This window comes from Notamacropus eugenii, chromosome 1 (assembly GCF_028372415.1).
Source record: "Notamacropus eugenii isolate mMacEug1 chromosome 1, mMacEug1.pri_v2, whole genome shotgun sequence".
NCBI classification, from domain to species: Eukaryota; Metazoa; Chordata; class Mammalia; order Diprotodontia; family Macropodidae; genus Notamacropus; species Notamacropus eugenii.
The window spans coordinates 378,106,695-378,127,860 of record NC_092872.1 but is presented as its reverse complement, the minus strand read 5'-3'; the positions used below and the strand labels follow the sequence as shown (position 1 = coordinate 378,127,860).

At 45.0% G+C, this 21,166-nt stretch overlaps 3 protein-coding genes across 6 annotated transcripts in view; 2 read left to right on the top strand and 1 right to left on the bottom strand.

Moving 5' to 3' along the window:
- The window catches only part of SYNPO (synaptopodin), a 66,455-nt gene extending 61,347 nt beyond the window's left edge, over window positions 1-5,108 (top strand). For both annotated transcript variants that reach the window (XM_072630710.1, XM_072630711.1), the window contains one exon: window positions 861-5,108. In XM_072630710.1, the coding sequence (XP_072486811.1) occupies window positions 861-1,634 (774 nt within the window). In that variant the 3' untranslated portion in view covers window positions 1,635-5,108. The remainder of the gene's footprint in view (window positions 1-860) is intronic.
- An 8,696-nt stretch (window positions 5,109-13,804) lies between these two features.
- On the top strand, window positions 13,805-20,234 carry MYOZ3 (myozenin 3). Of its 2 annotated transcripts, XM_072630715.1 has the most exons (6): window positions 13,805-13,922; window positions 14,523-14,677; window positions 15,993-16,064; window positions 16,191-16,326; window positions 17,621-17,795; window positions 19,967-20,234. In XM_072630715.1, exons 1-6 carry the CDS (start codon window positions 13,892-13,894, stop codon window positions 20,136-20,138), a joined length of 741 nt encoding a protein of 246 aa, XP_072486816.1. In that variant the 5' UTR covers window positions 13,805-13,891; the 3' UTR covers window positions 20,139-20,234. The 2 variants fall into 2 exon arrangements, with proteins under 2 accessions (XP_072486816.1, XP_072486815.1); XM_072630714.1 differs by lacking the exon at window positions 13,805-13,922 and having other exon boundaries at window positions 14,366-14,677.
- RBM22 (RNA binding motif protein 22) overlaps window positions 14,787-21,166 on the bottom strand; it is a 29,751-nt gene continuing 23,371 nt past the window's right edge. The window contains exons 13-14 of one of the 2 annotated variants that reach the window (XR_011971945.1): window positions 16,664-16,985; window positions 14,787-14,988 (exon numbers count right to left, since the gene is read on the bottom strand). The gene's annotated coding sequence lies outside the window, so the exon portion shown is untranslated. Of the gene's footprint in view, window positions 14,989-16,389; window positions 16,986-21,166 lie in introns of those variants that run through there. The other variant, XR_011971944.1, reaches the window with a different exon arrangement.

Genomic DNA, 21,166 nt, shown 5'->3' with positions numbered 1-21,166 from the left:
CAGTCCTCCCCAACGTTTGCTAAAGCCTAGAGGAATTTGGTGGGCATAATCTGGGATATATATATTCATCAGGTCAGCTATTCCCATACCACCTTTCTCATCTCCTTCCTTTCCCCTGACTTTAAAAACCCATGTTTGACTCCAAATTCAGTGTTTTTTTCTGCTATGCCAAATTAGACCTGAAGCTTTTATTAGGTGACACCTTCACTACTGGGGAGGTCACGGGACTGTGACATTAGTGAGATGGGGTGCTTGGGATGAATGGCCAGTTTGTAGAGTACTTTGGGTTGGAAATACCAGACCTGGGTCTATCAACAATGTGCTGTGTGACCTTGGGCAAGTGATCTTGCTTGGGCCTCTTTTTTTTTAAGTTGTTTCAGTCTTCGTGGGTTTTTTTTTTTTGGCAAAGATACTGGAGTGATCTACCATTTTCCTTCTCCAGATCATTTTACAGATGAGGAAATTGAGGCAAACAGGATTTCAATGACTTGCCCAGGGTCACACAGTTACTTAGTGTCTGACACTGAATTTGAACTCAGGAAAAGGTGTCTTCCCGACTCCAGGTCTGTTACTCTGTCCACTGCACCACCTAGCTGCCCAGACCTCAGTATTACCACCTGTGAAATGAAAGGGTTGGATTAGATAATCTGTAAGGTTACAACCTGAATGGTGAATGGTTCTGCAATAGAGTCAGAGGACAAACTCCCAGAGATGGGGTGGGGGAAGATTCACCAAGACAAGTCTGGTAAACTTTACAGCCAGATTTATCGTACGGCCCAGAGGTTCTAAAGAGTCCCAGACCAGATCCCAGAGAGAAATAACACTAACGCTTGCTTGTGCTCCCTTTGCTTTCTCCCCAGGAAAGATGGGAATGTCGCCCCTCTTCCCCTTCTGAGACCCCCAGCTCACCAAGGCCAGCCAGCAGCCTGGATGGCTGGGTGGGGCGTGGCCCTTCAGAGTTCTTCCAGATGGTCACCACAAGCAGTCCTCCTCCACCTCCGCCCATGTCCCCCTCCTGGAGCGAGCGCTCCTTGTCCCCGATGCAGGCTGAGCCCAGGGGCAACAGTCGCCAGATGCAGGCCCTGGTGGCCAGGAACATCATCAATGCTGCCCGCCGAAAGACCTCGTCCTCCCCCAAATCTCCAGGGGCAGAATGGCTGAGGCCCCTTTCAGCCACCCAGGCCCTACCTCCTGCCAGCCCCAGAGGGCTAGGCAGCCCCTGTCCTCCCCTGAAGAGCCCCCTGGGAGATGGCCATCGCCTGTCCTCCCTGCCTGGTGGCACCTTCTCCCCCATCCTGAAGAGCCCCCAGACCTCTTCCCAAGCACCCTTTGGGGACAGCCCCCGGCCCTTCCTGCCGGCCAGCAGCTCTTGCTCCAGCCCCAGGAGCCCAGGCAATACCCGACCCTTAGCCTTCAGGAGCCCCTTGGCCTCACCTAGTCCACAGGTTCGTTCACCTGCCAAGCCCTACACCAGCCGCTCACCTACAGACTCTGATGTATCCCTCGACTCTGAGGACTCAGGGGTCAAGTCCCCCAGTATCCGTGGCTACAACATTTGCCCCCGGGGCTGGAATGGGGGCAGCCTTCGGTTCAAGAGAGGCAGCCTCCCTTCAGAGACCTCGTGTACATCCTAAGATCCACCTAGGCTGGGGGTGGAGAAAGGAAGAAATGCTTGGGGGTGTGGTGGGGGGCTTGGGTGGGAGATTTCAGCCTGTAGGGATAACTGCACCTTCTGACACTTTCCCACGAAGAGGCAGAGGACAGCTCTGAACAGCTGACTTGTGAGAGTCCTCCACTTCCTCAATCTCCCCTTTGGAGAGGAGTGTCCTGACTCAGCACCCATTACCCCCAATGTTGGAGAACCAATTTTTTTGTTTCTTTTCCACCACTTCTGCCACCTAGTGGAAGAATCAATTCTCACCTAGTGCTCCCCAAAACCAACTTGTGACTCTTTGGGACCAAAGACTGAGATTCAGTGTCCACACCCCACCATCCTGCTTCCTCTCTGGTCTCAGAACCATGGAGGTGTGAAGAATGGGGGACAATGTAGGAGACAAAAGAGTCAAGTATAAAATGGGCCTGTCCCTCCCCGGGAAGACAGGGTCCAATGACTGTGGCTCTGCCAGTCCAACCTGGCTCCAGTCAGCTTGGCAGGATAATCCTTGGCCAGTGTCAGGTGTTTTCCATCCCCTCCATGACCCTATCCTCTATTTTTACCATGGTGACCTTTAAAGGCAGCTTAGCTTCTGCTAGTCCTTTAGGTGCCAATCTGCCCTCTTGGCTCTGGAGCTGGGGCAGACAAATGAAAAACATTGGGAGCAGGAATCAGGAAGAAGGAAACTCCTAAACTGAGAGGAATGGTGGTACTCCTCTGGGCACTGTTTGGTGGGTTCAGCAAACCCCTACCCACCCGTTCCAGATGTTGTATGGTTCCCCAAGAGAATGCACACTCAGTATAAGAAAATCATTTACAAACTTCCCCTCCCAACGCTGCAGTTTATACCCAAAGTATGAGAGTTGAAGATTCTTGGATGAAACCAGGGAATGTCCCCGGTGGGGGGGGGGTGTCTCCAACCCACTCCCCTCCCCACTCCTCATCTGAATACCCATTATTCCATCCTGGGAAAAAGAAGAAAGTCTTAACTGGGCAAAGAGTCTCCCCAGTGTTTTGCCTGTACTCAAATCTCCTTGGGTAGGTGAGTGGGGGCAGAGGGTGAAGGGACATATTAGGCTTTAGTATTAGATCAGGGTGTATTGGCAGTACTGTGGGCAGGCAACTAGAGATAAGTAGGAAAGTCCTTCACTTCTGCTTTGGGTCTTTTCTCCCTCAGGTGTCATTCTGCTCTCTCTGAGCTCCTGTCTCCTGCCCTTGGTGAAAATTCTGTCTCCTTGAGGAGGAATCTGCCTCCGATTCCTGCACTTTTGGGGAGAAGCGTTCACCTGGGGATTGTCTCTCTGGAGATCTGACCTCAATCACCTCAGCCATGTTTATCTTCCACACCCACAGGGCCAAATGCCCCTCAATTCTAGTGCTCTGTGCCAGCAGTATGTCCCTGAGCCCTAGAAGGGTAGGAAGCAGTTAGTTTGAAAACTCAGGCCCATGGCCCCTCCTGGGGGTATAGACTGGCTACTGCAGGGTTCTCCCAGTCTGTGGTGGTGGCATGTCAGTGATGGAGGCTAAGAATATACGAGTAGGGCCTGCTGGGGAAGGAGGTCAGGTACTTTGCTGAGGGGCAGAAGCTTATGAAGAGGTGGACTGATGAATGGGTGCACTATAGAACATCTTGCCTGGAGGTGACCCAGCACATGGGGAAACTGGTCTCCCAAAAGCCTCCTGAGAAAGCAGGAATGAGGAGGCTTTGGAAATCCCCAGGCATGCTAGGTCATTGGAGCCAGGATACCTCAGAGAGGACAAGTAGCAGGAGGCAGGGAGAGGCATTGAGAATGTATTGCAGCAAGGGCTTTCCTAGTCTTTAAGCTGGGGAGCCACGTTCTTACCCAGGGCACAGACTCCCTGGGCCTGATCTTTGGGGATGGAGTAATTGCGGGACCTCATCCTTGCCTAAGACTCTGAGGAGGGAAGGATTATGTGGGACTCCTCAAGGATGAGGTCAAGTTGCCTCAGAGGTAGGAGGTGGAAATATGGCTCTTTTCTGGTTCTCTCCAATCTCCTGTCTTCCCAACTGTGACTCTCCTCCCACCCCTTCTGGCCCCTTCCCTACCCATTTTAAGGCTGCCCATCATCTAAGCTTGTCACATTTTACCCTCTCCCCCTCAATAAATAAATACCTGCATTATCCTAGCCACTTCCTGAGTAATTAACAGCTGCATCTGGAAAACTCACCTTTCCATCTATGTTTTTGCTAGATTCCCAGGGTCCAGGAGGGCTGGTGGAAGAACTGTAGCTCTTTTGGGCTCAGTCCAGGTCAGAGAGGCGTGTGGGAGTTGAAGGAGGTATTGATGTATGTCGTCTTACTTGGACACTTTTGGCCACCAACAGTGTGACTAAAGGCATGGAGAGAGATGGGTCTTGGGAGCATAAACTTACTGGCCCTTGAGGTAAAACCAGAGGTGCCCCCCTTACCTGACCTTAACATTTTGGTGAAATGTAAAAAGCCCTAGACAGAATTAAGAAATCTTGGTTCTGGTTCCATTAACTGTGTGACCTTGGGTAGACCCTATGAATTCTTTGGACCTTGGCTTCCCCATCTGTAAACTAAGGGATTTAAACCCTTTCATGCCTCAAATTTTATATGTATGAGGTTCTGGAAGCAAGGAATTGCCACCAGAGGGTGGCTTCAACTTTTTTATTTTTGGTTTCAACTTAGTGTCACTAAAAAGAGGGGGAGGATGGAACAGGGTGGGGGATTTGGGCATCAGTGGTCCCCAAAGCCAGGCAGGTAAATCCAGTATGGTTCCAGCCTACCTGGTGGAAGGTCTGGAAGGTCAGGACACTCCCTCCTGGGGAGGAGTTGATGTCATTTCCCTGAGACTAAAATCCTGGTATTTTCTGGCATATCTAGACTCAGAAGTGTGATGACTTGCTGTGTTTCACCAGATATCATGCAGGTCCTGGGAATGGTTAGAATGCTGGGATCTGGAGCCCTTGAAATTTCAGGAATTTAGGGAATGTTGGGTTGTGGAAATATAGATTTCCTTGGGATACTGACATGGGATCTTATGTCAGGGTCTCCTAAGATTCTCCTCTTAAGGGTTAGGCTGCTCTTCATCAATCAGATGAGAAGGAAGGAAAGCAATTGGAAATTTTTGTAACTTCCTGGCCTTGATTTTATGCATCTCCTTCCCTGAACCAGATTCTTTGTAGTTGGGGCGTCAGTCAGGCTTGATTGCCTCAGTCTTGGCTTTAGTGTGGAGGTGTTCTTTTGGGACCACAGCAGAACCATCTGTCCTGAAATGGGGAGCCTGAGATGAAGAGGGTCATGGGCCAAAATGGGGCTCTGGATCTGTAGCTGTACAGAATCACTTAGTAAGTTTAAGGGCCACCCTGTCTGGGACTAAGTCATTTTCTTCCATATGCCTCTTATTTTGGTGTATTATTTCAAAGTGTGTATATTCTTTTCCCTTGTAAATAAACACTGGAAAACCTACTCTTATGGTCTGCAAGTGTGTGGAGATGGAGGGAAAAATCAGAAGAGGAACAGGAAGCTTATGTAAGAGTCCAGCATTCGATGATTATGACCATGGAATGGGAAGTGTAATAAAGGATGAAGTAGAACAAATTTCTGAACCCAGAAAACCAAGCAAGCTCAGGAAACAAGAAGTTTAATAGGTTTGGTGACTCGAGCTGGGGGACTCAGTGATTGGGGAAGGTTCAGAAAATAGTGAAAAGGTCACTAAAAAACCTTCCAGCAAAGGTGGCACATATTTCAAAGCAGCTGTTATCAAAGCCATTTGGTATGGGGAAAAGGGAGAAAAAAGAAATAGAATAGATATGCCAGATAGCCAGCCAAATGTGTACAAAAGATTGTTTGATAAATCTACAAAAGTACTAGGGAAAAGATCCATTATTTAACAAATGTAGTTGGGAAAACTGGTAGAAATTTGGATGGAATGGATTTAGACCCATGTCTTACGAATATATATACCTTAGTGAATTCTGGCAGAATAACAGAACTACATATTAAAAAAAAAACACTTAAAAAGGGAGAAAATGGAATAATGTATTTCTCTTAAATGTGATGGTTAGAGGACTTTTTCCTATTCATGAAATGGAAAGAATATTTGGAACAAGATGGATGTGCTTGATGGGATTAAATATATAATATTTGTATAATAATACTTTAAAATAAGAAAAATGATTCAGGAAATGTTTATGTAAAATATGACATAAAATTTTGATATCTAGAATATACATATGGAATCGTTAAAAATTCACAAAGGTGACTTCCAGTCCACAGTGGACAAATGGTTAAAAATATATGCTGAATATCTTCAAAAAAGGAAACAAATTGTTAATAACCACTTAAAATGCTCACTCTCACTAGTAATGAGATGCCAATTAAAACAAGTTGGAAGTACCATTTCATAACCGTCAGATTGGCAAAAATAATTAAAAGGAATGAAGCAGTGCTGGTGGGGTTGTGGAGAAATAGTACATTCATTCATTGCTGGTTGAATTGCAAACTTGTAGGATCTTTTTGGAGGGCATTCTACTAGCAGCACACAGTGAAAGTTACAAAAATAAGCATACCTTGTTTTTGGAAGTGTTATCAAAAACAAGAAAAAAGAGCCTTCGGTTAAAGTATTTTCATAGTAGCATTATATGGCATAAAAATGGAAATTAACTCAGAAAACTAACAACAGGAAAATGGTTAAATAAATGGTGACAACATTAGTGTAATGGAATTGTATAATGTAACTGAGATAAACAAAACTGAGGAATATAAGATAGGAAAGGACCTTTATGTAGTAATGAAAATTGAAAAAATAAGAACCAGAAAAACAGTACACACTGATTAGGGCCACGTAGGAGAAAAGTGAATAAAAAGTAAAAGACAAAGAATCCAGATGGATACTTAGATGGACTGACTGAAAAGTTTATTTTATGCAATGAAGTTAATGGAAATATGAAATGAGTTGTATTGATGTTTAATAGTAAATTTATAATATCATTCAATTAAATGAAAATGATGATCTTTAACCTCCAGAAAACTTAGGTGGCACATGCTAGCTGCTTTCAAGTACTTGTCGTACAAGAAGGCTTAGATTCATTCTGCTTAGCGTCAGAGGAAAGAACTTGGGCTTCCAGTGGGTGGAAGAAACAGAGAGATAGATTTAAGCCTGATGTAAGGAAAAGCTACTTAATGATTAGAATTATCTAAAACTATAATGGGCTGCCTCAGGCACTAGTGGATATTCCCTCACTAGAGATCTTCAAGTGTTGGATGGATGAAATAGGAGATAAGAGTGTCCTCCTGTATGAGGAACAAGAAGGAAGCCATTGTCACTGGACTACAAAGTACATGGAAAGGAATAAGATGTAAGCCTGGAAAAGTAGGAATGGGCCACATTAGGAAGATGTAAAAGCCAAAGCGATGATTTTCTATTTGCTCCTGGAGTTAATAAGGAGCTGCTGGAGTTTATTAAATAGAAGAGTGACATGGTCAGTAGGAGTATCACTTTGAGAGTTGAATGGAGGATGGACTGGAGTGGGAATGTGAGGCAGGGAGATCCACCAGCACACTATTGCAACAGTCCAGGTGTGAGATGATGAATGCCTGACATAAAGGTGGTGGCAGTTTCAGAAGAGAGAAAGGAAAGTATATAAGAGATGGTGTGAAGGTGGAATGATAGGACTTGGCAACAGATTGGACATGGGTGAATGGAAGAGTGAGGAGTCAGGGATGACACCTAGATTGTGAGCCTGGGTAACTGACTGGGAGAATGATGGTGTACTTGACAATAACAGGCAGGTTAGGAAGAGCAGAGCTGTCAGGGTTTGGGCTGGGGAGAGAGGAGGGAAGAGGAGGGAAAGATAACGAGTCCAGTTTTGGACATATGGAGTTTAAGGTGTCTATGGGACTTCTGGTTTGAGATGTCCAACAGAAGTTGGAGATTTGAGATTAGAGATCAGGAGAGAGATCAGAGTTGGATAACCGAGATAACGGAATCCATGGGAGCTGATAAGCTCACCAAATGAAATTGTATAGAGGGAGGAGAGGAGGTGTCAGGACAGATCTTGGGGGATGCCCCTGGTTATGACTTGGATGAAGATCCAGCAAAGGAAGCTAAAGAGTGTTGAGACAAGGAGAGGAGAATGAGGAATGGGAAGTATCATGAAAATCCAGAAATGGAGAGAGTATTGGGAAGAGTGAGTGACAGTGTCAAAGGCTGCAACCAGGACAAGGATGAGGACTGGGAAGAGCCCATCAGATTTGGCAATTAAGAGATCATTGGTACCTTTGGAGAGAGCAATTTTAGCTGAATGATAAAGTCAGACTGTAGAATTAAGAGAGTGAGAGGAAAGGGAATGGAGTTACCTTTGGTAGACAGCCTTTTCAAAGTGAACAGAGATATGGGATGATAGCTAGCTAGGATCAAGTAAGGGTTTTGAGGATGGGGGAGACATGGGATGGAATGGAATCACTTGTGCATGTATAGAGAGGTTGGCCTTGTCAAGAAGGCCACCTCTTCATGCGAGATGAGGGTGAAAGAAAAGATAGGTGGGGAAGTATGAGCAATGTGAGATGAAAAGGGGAGAAGAGGGAACTCTCAGCACACTCCTGAAAGTGAGGGGTCAAGGGCGTACGTGCGTGCGTGCGTACGTGCGTGCGTGTGATGTGGAAGAGGAAAGATGAGGAAGATCACATCAGATTGCCTTATTTATCAGTGAAGTAGGTGATAAGGTCATCTTTTTGGTTACAGGCGAGTTGGAGGATTGAGGAAACAGAAGATTTGGAATAACCTTCATGGCAGTGTGGTATATGTCAGTCAGAGATGAATAAAAGGATCACCACGCACTGGTAAGGCTAGATAGTATGAATCTCTAGTAAACCCATCTGTATGGTTTCATGACTTCAGTAGCTCAGTATGCAAATAGTGAAGGTGACCCTGGGTTGACAATTATCAGGGCATGAAAACTAAAGGACAAGAGTGCAAGGGATTAAAGATTATGAAAGGTGTCAAGTATGAGCCATGGACTGGGAGGAGGAATTACGGAGAAGTGGAAGGGTGTGATCAGAGCATAGAATTTCAGTGTACAAGACCTTGGAGGTGGAATGGTTTTAAGTGATACTGCGGTTCAAGGAGTGACAGGCTCTATAAGTGACTGTGGTAGAGACATGTCATGGAAATTCAGAACTAATCATGCCATCTCCTTACTTACAAATTTTCAATGGCTCCCTATTTCTGCTAGGATAAATCACAAAATTCTTGGCCTGCCATTTAAAGCCCTTCCTAATCTGATTCTCATCTACCTTTCTTGTCGTATTTCATATCTTTTTCTCTTCTTGCACTCCAACCAGCTTGCTAACTGCGGTCTCCCCACCTCTAAGCCACTGTTCGGGTGGTCTCCCATGTCTGGGAGAAGGCACTCCCTACCTTTCTTTAAAGCACAGCACGGGTACCCCTGCTTCACGAGAACTTGTCTTATTCCTCAGTTGTTATTATTCTCCGTGAAATTACTTCTGTATTTATAATTCGTATTTACTCTTTGCCTTTGTTTATATGCTGTATGCCACCAGTAGAATATAAGCTTCTTTGAAGCTGAAGCTGCTTTGTTTTGTTGTTTTAAACCCAGCCCTTGAACACAGTACACATTTAATAAATGTTTGCCAAACTGAATCGAGGATGTGGATGAATTGGAAGGTCGAGCACTATGAACACTGAAAGGTGTGAGGGGTGAGAACAGGACTTGAAATTAAAAGTCCTGTTTGAACTCATCTGCAACACACTGAGTTGAACCCATGCTGAACTCACTGAGGAGGGAGAGTGGGTGAGCCTGTTGATTAGTAGGTGACAGGAACAAGGATCTGGGCAGTGATATTACTGGATGGTCCAAACTTCAAAGGAAGAGAGGTTTGTAGAGGGTCTGGAAGCGGCAAGGCCTATGGTAACTTCTCTTTCAGAACTTGTCTGAGGACACAAGTGGAATGGCTAATTTTGGAAGGAGGAATTGGTGCCTTAGGATTCAGATCTGGACCAACATGGCCTAAGGTTCAGGTATGGATTCTTCACGTCAGGTCTCTTGTTACCCAGGGTTTGCTCACAGGGGCCAACCTACTGGGGCAGAGGCATATACATCTACACGTGTGTGCCATGCTTGGTGATATGGGGTGACAGAAGCACGGATAATCCTAGGCCACAGATAATCAAAATAATTTTTCACTTTGTTTTCAAAATACACATAAGGGCCATGCTGATGCAACCTCAGTGCACAGGGTTACACTTTCACCACACATCTTCTGTTGGGGTCATCCAATTGTAACAGGTTATAAAAGACAACCCACTCCTAGTAACATCTGTACCTCATCTGAGGTGTGCACATATGGGTAAGGCAGTAGTGGGATGGAGAAGAACCATGGGCTGACCAGCTAGCTTCTCATACTCACAGGGGTGACTGCTTCTTTGTGATCCCTTGAGCTTGGATCTCAGTTCTATTGTTTCAGGAATTAAATTTCCCTAGGGGTGACAGGGTATCTAGAAAAGACTGCTAGTGGTTAGTTACTCAAATGATCTACTACTAAAACTGGACAGAAAGTTATCCTTCCTACATTGTGGAGGTTAGGACCCCGTAATCTGGAAAATCCAGGTATTTTGGTCCTCCCTTTGACCCAGGGAAATGTGAATTTTTTTTTCTTTTATGGGTTTTTTAGTGCCCCTTATTGTAAAATTTGGGTTTATATTATACAACAGATGTTATGTATTTCTGAGTTTCTAAATTTTTTCTGTGTCATCTGCAGCTTCTGCAAAACTCCCCCAAAATTCCTACATAATTTCTTATGCTGACCCACAATATATTGAAGCTGTGATAGGGAAAGTCGAGATGTGAAAGGGATAACTGTAACAATAAATTTGTTCACTTAACACAAGATTATTTCATGGACTGATATGGGTCAAATGACAAAAGTCTAAATGGAATGGAGTGTATTTGAACACATGAGTTGGAAAGGGGCTTAGAAATCATATCATCAACTTTTTTTTATAGATTAAGAAACTGAGGCCCTAATATGTTACATAACTTGTCTAAGTTGATACAGTGAGAGTCCAAAGCACAATCTGGGCCTAGGTCCTTTGACCAAATAGGGGATACTTTCCACTAAGCTACGCTGCCTCTCTAGTTCCCATTCTCCATCCTAGGAGTAGTAAGTACTACCTGTGGAATCTAATCAGATTAGCTCACAGGAAAAACTGTTCCTTTGACATAGGCTGCCTGTGTCATGGGTCACAAGGGGAATGTTGTGACAGCCATCACTTTGGGCAGGTCTCTTCCTCCCTGTGTCCAAAAACAGACAGTTGGGCAAGATGATCTCTAAGGTCCCTTCCAGCTCTTATCATCCATGACTCTTTGACAACTTTATTTTTGTCTAGATAATGCATAAAGGCATTAAGACACATATATGCTGTCTCCTTAGTAAGTGGGGAGGACTCCACACAATCTCAACCTACAACTCACCTTTTCTCAATATTTTTTATCTGGCACCAACAACTCTGCCTAGGGAGCGTCTTTAACCTTGCTCTGCCAAAGACGGCATGCGTATGCGTGTGTGTGCGCGCGTGCATGTCTCTCTGATCATTCTGGGAGCCTGTAGGGCTGTGAAGTGACCATGTTCCTGACTGCTCCCAGGGGCCTGTACAGATGAGCCACCTGTCTCCCTCAACGCCTTCCTAATACTTTTAGCAGCTGGCTCCAGCTCATGTCGCAGCCCGAAATAAGACTGTGACATATGCAAATATAACTTCACAGTGTCAGCTGAACCCTTGAGCCAGCAGAGGGACATACACATCAAAGTCTGTTTACTGGGACCTGGTCATCCTTTTGCACAGAAACTTGGGGCCCTGAACAGTCCCCAGCCAGACGTGTGTCCACCCATTCAGGTACCAGGGGCTCCAGGGGATGAGGATGGGAGAAATTTCTATATTTAGGGAGCCCTTACTCTTACCTTAAAGCAGGGTAAAGGATAACAGCTTGACAGAGGGTGTAATGAGTGTGGACTTTGTCTCTGGCTTAGATGATAGGAAAAGCTACAAAATGAGTTACTGGAATAAATGAGACCTGGACTCCCTTAAAAATAGAAAAAAATAATGTAGGGTATACGGAAATGATTGGAGAAAATGAGGTTGTTTAGGGATGTATGCCTTGGGAAACATAACACAGGGCTGGGACTGAGAGAAGGGGAAAAAGGGGGAAGAGGAAAGGGGCATGGAACTTGGTGGAGTAACTGGGAGAAAGTAGTGGTTTGGTTCCCCTAGGGGGCTAGAGAGAACTGGTTTGGTTCCTGCCTTGGTTTCTTGGGGCATGGACAAAGTGAATAGATAACCCTGTGCTTTAGTTTTCTCCTTCAATGGGATGGGAAACCTCACCATTTATTGAACAGCCATGTTGTATGAGGCAGGTGGAGAGTAGTTTGATATGGGAACAGATGGAGGTAGGAGACGAGAACCAGAACAGGGTGCGGAAGATGGGGATGAAGGCAGGGAATGACAAAACATAAAATGAGTATCAAACCCACCTTTAGCAGCCAGCACTACTTTCTTGGGTCCCAGAAACTTGGAGACAGCGAATGTTTTGGGTCTGGTATCCCTAGACACAAGCAGCTAGTTTATGTAGCCCGAGTTAGTGGTTCAGAACCTGGACAATCCTGTTACGTCTGTGAGGCGCTGGCAGATGAGAAGACCCTCTGGCCCATGTCTTCCCTCCTCACTGCCCAGAACCTGGATGCTGTCCTTCTACCTCCATCCCAGGAGGCTCAGCCACGATGACTAACACATCTGATTATGGTTACTTTCACCAGGCTGGGAAAAGGCCCCCGGGGCACATAAGGGATTGTCCCATGTTGCTGATACTCTGAAGACCTGTTTCCTCTGAGAACTGACCCTTACTCTATTCTAGACCTCACCAACCTGTAACTTCTGGCTCAAGAAAACAAGCCTCTGAATTTCCTGGTCTGTTCGCCTACTTGGCTCCCTCAGTTCAGAGACCTTCCAAACCTTGTTATTCTGCTTCTGCTACCAGGCCCTGGCCTGGGTTAACTGAACCTTGCTTGTTTTCTTCTTTGGCCACCTCAACGCACTCCAGACCAAAATAGGGTTTATTCTCAAGGGAAATGAGTAGTATCAGAAATATCAAGACTAAGGTTGCAGGTAATTAAGAGTTTAAATTAAAGATAACTGAGTCCAGGTTGGGTATTATCCAGGGTCTTCTCGGGCTTAAGTCCCCACCCTCCCCCACGTACTTTGTTCCCAGAGTATCCCAGGTGATCACTGTGGCTGTAACATATTCCTTCTGCTTACGGTGTCAGGTATACCATCCTTCAATTAGGCAGTCTTCCAGTCAATGGAGAGTATGGGTATGGCCTAATAATGAAGTGTAGTGAACAGAGCACTAGACTTATGGGACAGGAAGATCAAATGCTACCTGCTACTCGACAATTCAGAATTACAGCCTTGAGGCCAGTCACTTAATCTCTCTGATCCCTCATCTGTAAAAGTATGTAAAGCAGACTATGCAAAGGTTAAAGTGCCATATAAATGTCAGTTACTATTATTACCATTCCTTTCTCCACTCAGAGGGATGAAGAGACTTGCCCATGGTCAGGGGGCTAGTGAATGGCCAAGATTTCAACCCAGATCTTAACTTTGGAGTTAAATCAGTTAGTTTGGGCTTGGGCCCAGTGTTTTTTCTATTAGACTATAATAGTAATAACCGTTTTCCCCAACATGCTGAAAAGAATAATTTAACAGGATGCCCATTTCATCTCTCCAAGCCACTATTTTCTTCACAGGGTGTTAGACCACTTCTCTCCCAGGATAAAGAGCTCTCTTCCCAGATTAGGAACATAATCAACAAAGACCAAGGAAGGCCATAAGCCTAAACATGAATTTTGGCGGTGGAAAATAGCTCAGTCTCAGTCACTGGGGCTAGGAATCCTGGAAAATTAACTAGCTCTTAGACATTCATTTGATTAATCCTACAAATATTTACTAAATGCCTGTTGTGTGTAAAGCATTCCTTGATATATTCCTTCCTTGGTGAGTGAGCTAAAGAGAGGACTGGGGCTTAGTCTGGAGAATTCTTAAGCCAGAAGAGGGTGGGAAAGCAAGTGATGAAGCAGTAAGGGGCAATGGAAGAGACTGAGCTAGTCTCCAAATTCCTGACTCTGCCTGTAGGATTCTTCCCTCAGAGGTCCTCCAGGAGCAGAAGCCACTAACAATGGCCAAAGCACAAGATTTCATGGGACCAGGTAAGGGCACGATGGTAAGACCCATCCCAGAATGTCCCCCCAACCCTTGTTCTAGAACTAAATCTTGGAACCACATAGCTGGCAAATCTTGTCCTGTCCTGTCCTCTGCAGCAACTCTTAGACCTGAATGAGTTCCCTAAAAATGAGGCTGAAGTCACCAGAAGTTTTTTTTTTAATTGTATCTTTTCCTGTGTCAGGAACTACCCTGAATATCTCCATAATACAGTTCCTGTCATTAGGAATCTTCTATTCTTAAGCCAAGGAACAAGTCTTCTTCTTTTGGAGGAGTCAGCCCCCAATACAGACTTCTGAGGGGTAGTTTCCTTGGTCATAGTCTGGTGTCAAGTGAAAGGTTACTTGTTTTAATGATGTTGGGGCAGTACCTTTGACATAAAAAATATAATTCTAAGGACAAAGTTATGACCCCAAGACTCACAGTGAGTCCTAACCCTGGCCAGATATAATCCTGACACTGATCTCAGACTGAGCTCTGCTTCCTGCCTAATCATTGCACTTGGTCATAAGGAGCACCAGGTGACATGACGGTGGGTCAGTCTATGGTAAACAAAAGAGAGCAGAGTTTTGGTTTTCTTCTAACAGTCCCCTCTCTGGACCTGGGCAAGAAGGTGAGCACTCCTCAGGACCTCATGGTGGAGGAGCTGTCCTTCCGTTCTAACAAGGGCTCCCTCCTGTTCCAAAAGAGACAGAAGAGAGTACAGAAGTTCACCTTTGAATATGCAGGCAAGCAGACACAGGTGAGTGGGACCCCACTAGCCTCTCTTCCGTTTGTACCCATTATATCAGGAGTTTCCTAGACTTTCATTTCAAAGTGGAAGGAGACCTGGAATTAGTCAAGAGAGTAGGTTTAAAATTCTAGCTCTGCCATTTATTAGCTGGGTGGTCTTGAATTTACTTGGGTCTTCCAGTATCTGTAGAATGGAAATAGTCTGTGGATCATCCATCCTTTAGAAGGCCGACTTTGCAAACCTTAAAGGGCTTACAGAGATGCGTAGTGGGGGTGAGAGGTGATCTGCCTTTTTTCTTAGCTCAGTGTGAAGACTTTTACCTGTAAAGGGGAAGAGGACTGGGATGTGGGGTTAGTCAAATCAAATCAACCAACATTTATTAAACACTCACTATGCACCAGGCACTGTGTATTGGGGAAAAGCCCCTCTTTGTGAAGGCTGAAGATTATTGCCCTGCTCTTCTCTTCACTAAGACCTGTTCCCTTTTCTCCTTGGGATGCCTTAATGCTTCCCTTGGTTTCCGTTTATTTTTGGTGTCCTTATCTTTACTTACTTCTAATTCAAAGGTCTGTGATTTCTCTGGTGTGGGTACTCTTTACATCAGCATCGATCACAACTCTATACTTTAGTAGATGGTCTTCTCATCACCTTGTGGCCAACCCTCTGGGAATGAGCCTCTTTGCACTTAGTTGAGTTGGTCCTCAGATGAGAGATACTGTTGGTTGTTGGGTCTGCACTCAAACCTTTCCAGCTTTATAAGACTTGTCAGAGCTTGGACACCATTGGCATAACCTCCTAGAACCAAGGGTCAACTCCATGACTCCTTGGAGAGGGGTGACGGAGGAAGCAGTACGGAAGAATGGGAAGAATGCTGGATTTGGAATCAGAACACTTAAATTCAAATCATGGTTTAGTGACTTATATGACTGCGTGACCTTTGGCAAGATAACTTCTCTCTTGATTCAGTTCCCTCATTCACATAATGAAGGGATTCTATCAGTTGACATCTTCCAGCTAAAAGTCTATGATCCTTGCATAGGGCAAGTGGACTTGTCTAAGGCCTACCATGGTGAGCTAAATTCAGAGAAGATGGGGTAAAACTCCCTGAAGGCATGAGGATGGACTGGATAACCTAAGGATAACCCAGTGACTCCCACATAAGGCCAATCACTGTGGGGGGCAGAAGGGAAGCAAAGGGAAAAGGCAGGAAAAAACCCAGACCTAATGTACTTTATTGGGGAACCTAAGCTGGTGAAGACAGGACTCTGCAGAAAGGTCAGAAGCTCCTAACAGGCAGAATTCTTCCTGTCTCTTTCTGCCACAGAGCTCAGTCTCACAGGGTAGAGGAAGTGATCTGGGAACCACATCGTCAGCAGGACCACCAGAAGAGCTGCCTGTGAGTAGAGCTTGTCCCTGGAGGAAAGGACTACATGCTCTGGGAAATTAGGGCTACCCTCTAAGGGAGGGAGTGGGAGTAGAGGGAGCCTGACCAGCTCCCTCAGGGGTCATGTCCTGTGCTCAGACTGCCAGTGGCCCAGATGGGAAAGAGAACTACAGAACGGAAATCCAAATCCTCCCTACCCCACCACCTGGGTCTCAGATGAGCAATCAGGAACGACCCGCAGGAAGGGCTCCTAGTCCCAGTGCCCTGGCCTCGGGTGAGTTGGCAACTTCTCTGGTAGGCTGGAGGGATGTAACAACATGTAACATGAGGGAGGGTGTTTGAGGGTGAATGTTAGAGAAACTTTACTCTGGAGCAGAGGGAGATCTTAAGGGTAAAGCTGATTTAAAAAATGGGAGGGGGGATACAGGGTAAGAAGGCATTCTGTTCAGTAGGAGACAAGTGAGGGACTGGGTTCTCTTTGGAAGCTATATGTCTTTTGCCCACCAGTTATAACTTCTCTGTTCACTTCCACACTGGAGAGGCTTGGGCCATCTCTTCCAGGAGACATGGGATGGGATCGAGGAAGTTAGAAGAACTGCAGAATGACTCACCTTGTAAACTTCTTTTCCCTGGGAGGTATCCAAGGAAAGGTTGGATAAGGATGTTGAAGAAAATCCCATAGTAGGGAAGGAGGTTGGGCTAGATGTGCAGAGTTGCCTTCCAACTGTGACTCTGCGTCTGTAACTTCCCCTGGACTGTGATTTAGCCTTTCTACCTTTTGTCTTAGGCCTGGAGTCCTCCCATTATGTGACTCACTGTTCCTCTGGCCCCTGGCATCGGGCCTCTGGGACAGGCTGTGGGCTCAAATCCTGCCACTTCCCTGATGAGAGGCCTCGGGCTAATCTCTTGTTCTGTCTGGGCTTCACTTCCTCTCTGTAAAATGAGGAGAACAAAACTAAGTGGAGCTATTGGAGGGAGGGACTAAGCAATCTCCAAAGAGCTACATCGAGGCAGACATGGGCACATTTACATAGACATCGACCTCTGGCATTTATATAGTGCTATGTCAGAGTCCTCCCATGCTTCTGTCTTGGAGAAAGGACCCAAGTCTTTCAAAGGCTATGGGAGTGGAAAGGTACAGAAAGGCTCATCAGCAGAGATGATTCATTTCTTTTGGCCAGTCACCTAACATGGAGAGTTTATGATTTGTGCCAGTGGAGGGAGTACACGTGAAAACATCACTGGCTAAAGGTTGATGTTTATAGGATATATATATGTATATGATGTACAGACCTCTTCATATGACATGGTAATTATCTTCCCTTGGGACACGTCAATCATCAGGCAGGGAAAAAATTTTGGAATAATGATTTCCACTTTAAAGATGAGGAGTGTGAAGGCTAGCGAAGGGAAGTAACTCGACAGAGACCACAGGGCTAGCTGGGGACAGAGCAAGGTCAAGAACTCTGGTCTCCAGTGCGGGGAATAAAAGGAAGAGGAGTCCCTCACTCCCCTTTTCTCTGTCTTCAAGATAACCTCTCCCAACTGTCTGCTGTTATCCCTCACAGGCTATTCCAAGCCCCTGACAGGCATCCCACCAGAGAAGTTTAATCACACAGCCATTCCCAAGGGTTACCAGTCCCCATGGCAAGAGTTCATCGACTATAAAGACGGATGCAAGGACTATTATCTGAACCACCTAAACCACACACCTAGTCCCTCAGACTACAGGAACTTCAACAAGTAAGGATGGAGGTGTCTGTAACCAAGTAGTTTAGAGAAGTCAGGAAAATACCTAATGAGGACAGGATAAAATGTCCCTATTCCTTGAAGTTGTTTCATTTGCCATTTCCAGCCAGACCCCGGATTATAAACACAGGATAATTTTCTAAACTGGTCAGACTGACTCAACCCTAGCCTCAGATTAAATCCAAACTCAGCCCTAGTCTGGGGTTTTCCAGCTGTGACATTTGTAAAAAGGAGGTTGGACTGGATCTAAATATGTACTTTCCAGCTCTAAATTCCAGTACATTAATCATTCTAGCCTATTATCACTGTTCTTCATTGCATACATTAGTCAAACTAAAAAACATACTTCATTGTTGTACCTTATAGACCATGGGACTTCTGCATGTCCTATAGCTGAAAACTTCCACGTGTTTTCTCTCCCCCATCAGAATGTGAGCTCTGTGAGAGCAAATGCTGGCTAACTTTTCTATTTGTGCCCCCAGTGTGCCCTGCACATAGTAAGCACTTAATACATGTTTCATTCATTCAACTAGAAAGTCCCTCATTCCATGGGGACACCTCCAGCACTTTCTTGACTTGCTTTTACTCACCATTCCCTTCATCTGGAGAGCCCTTGTTCTACTTTCCTTGTGACCTATGCCTACTGAAATCCTGCCCATCCTTCAAGGTCTTGGTTAAATGCCCCCTCCTCTGTGAAATGGAAAATGAGGGCCATGTCCTAAATGACCTCTAAGGATACTTCAGTTCTAAAATCTATAACCCGATCAAAGGTTTCTAGATTCCCCCAACCCAGGGCATTTTCTCTTTGCCACTTGCTCTTATCGTGTACTGTCCTGATTTATGCCCATTCTCCTAATAATCAAAGTGCTACACCTTATTCATCTTCCTCAAGTACTAAGAACAGGTCCTTATACATAAAGGAGAGCAATACGTTCTTGTTTAAATTATAGATAACATAGAATGTGCTGGGTAGCGTATCTATGGATGATGTTTTGCTTCCTGAGCATGAGCTGTCCCAGAAAGATGGGCCAGAGTTTGAGGAAAAGGGAACAGAAACGGTAACTTTGGGTTTCAGTTCTGCCCTTTTAAGCTACGACAATAAGGTGTGCCAGCTCCCCCTTCCCTCCTTCTTCCACTTCTCTAGCTATGAGAATGTCACACACCATGACCAAACCCAAGCTAGTATAATGGTGTGGTATTCTCCTGTGAAATTTTAGGGGAATAGAAGATGGGTGAGATGGTTTCTCCAACACACGATGTGACCTGCTCACCTCAACAAATGTTGAACACCTAGTCTGCAAAGTACTGCCCTTCACTCTTCTAAACAGCAGTCACTTAAGGTAAAAGCACAGGCCAGAGCACACTCTCCCTTTCTAAGCTAGGGTTTCTTCTGGGCACTAGTTTTCTGCTCTCAATCCCATTGCAGCTAGATGTGATCAGGTGAGAATTTGTCTTTGGCCAGAAACGTGGGGCTCTGGAAGAATGAGCTATCCAAACCTGCTATTCGTAGACTCATCATGAAAAGTCAAGTTTTTTTTTTTTTTGTTTCTAATCAGGAAATTTTCCTACCTGTTCAAAAACAGTGAGAGAAAAAGACTGCGTGCATAGTACATTTCTATTCTCCAAGTTTTCTGTTTATTTTTGTCTAAGAAGTAATGTGAAGCAGGAAAGGTTTCTTTTCCATCTCTCCTAAGTTCATTCCAGAAACACCAACGCTTCATCTGCCAGTTATTTTAACCACAAATTAAAACACTGTGATAATCTGGATAGTGAGCTTTGCACATAGAAAAACTCTAGAATCAAAGAATGTCCTATCTGAAAGGGGTGGTGGCATGCAGAACAAAGAATATTAGAGCTGGAAAGCACCTCGGAGACAACAGGACCTTAGAGATCATGCAAGCCTAATTCCTTCCACTGCAGATAGGACAATCCCAGAGAAGGAAAGTGAGGTGTCTAAAGTCACACACTGAGTTAATGGCAGACTGGGATTAGAATAAGTCTCTTTCTGACCAGTAGTCTGTGTGACAGTCACAGACTCTTGGCATATGGACGACTTGGCAAAATTCATCTCTATTACCAGAGAAACTTCCTCTCCTTCCCCTACATCTGTCAATGATGGGTGATGGTTCATACAAAAGTCAGACAATATTATTCTGTTTTCCTAGGACACCAGTGCCATTTGGAGGACCCCTCATCTCTGAGACATTCCCCCAAACGGATATACCCCTCATCCCCAAAGAGCCCTTAAGTGGCCTGGATCTCCTCAGCTACAGACCCAGTTTCAACCGAGTAGCCCAAGGCTGGGTACGGTCCCTTCTCGAGTCTGAGGAACTGTGACTTCAATTTCCATATTCCTATTGCTTTGCTTTATTAGCCCGTTAGTAGGCACAGAGATACTGTACTAACACTGGTTACACATATCAGCAGTTCTGCCATGGGTCACATTCTGAATTCTGCATAAGTGAAATCCAAATTTACCTCTGATGTGAGAGATCCATATACTCTGGGTCCTACCCTACTCTCAAACTGAGGTTCTTATGGGCCGTAGTAAAGTAGGAAAATGAGAGAAAGAAAGTTAAAGTCTAAACAAAAAAGGGCTAATCAATGACAGCCCAAGCCTTGCCTTAGTGGATTTTTAAAAACTGTAGCACAATGCTCAAGAAAGATGTTACTCTTTTAGCAAAGCAGCTTTAAAAATTTTTCCATAAGTATGCTGTGAGATCACTATGGGAGATGGAATAACCTAAGCCCATGTGACAAAGAAAATTTCTCATTGATGTATCAACCTTCTTAATGGGCCAAATCTGCAGGTGAACTTTATCTCCCTTTCTCCCTGGCAAGAAGCAGTATTTGATTTCAGTCTTTGCAGTTAAATGGGAGAGTGATTCCCAGGCCCTACTGAAAAGAAAGCATGAATGGAAATCCATTCTTGTGGGAGCTTCTGTACCTTCACTGCATTTTACTGCAATAGGTCAGGAAGTTCTATGCTTAGCTCTGCATTTAAAACAGCAGTTCTTTTCCCATGCAGTAGCAACAATTATTAAAATACATGTGACATATGTTGGGGAGCTAGGGGCAGAGGAGAATGGGACAGATAAAAGGGAAAAAGACTCATGTGTAACCTCTGCTGGTACTGAGTTATCCTCGTAAAAAAGTGACAGAGCTGCAAAGTTCATTCACTGAGAGACTGAGACATCAAATAGACATTGGTTCTTAAGTCTAACTGTAGCACTGTAACTAGAAGAAGGGCTAGGAAGACAATTAGCTTTTGTGCAAATGTGTGCTGCCTTTGGCTAGCATAGCTCACTATTTAATGCCAGTGGACAAGTCCTATTGACTCTCTGACCTAAGGGCCTCTGACATTC

Excerpts from the sequence above, each read along its gene's own strand:
- MYOZ3 (XM_072630714.1), top strand. The coding sequence starts at position 14,462 with ATGACGGTGGGTCAGTCTATGGTAAACAAAAGAGAGCAGAGTTTTGGT. Across the intron at positions 16,065-16,190 it reads GACCACCAGAAGAGCTGCCT|ACTGCCAGTGGCCCAGATGG; the intron begins GTGAGTAGAGCT and ends TCCTGTGCTCAG. Across the intron at positions 16,327-17,620 it reads TCCCAGTGCCCTGGCCTCGG|GCTATTCCAAGCCCCTGACA; the intron begins GTGAGTTGGCAA and ends TATCCCTCACAG.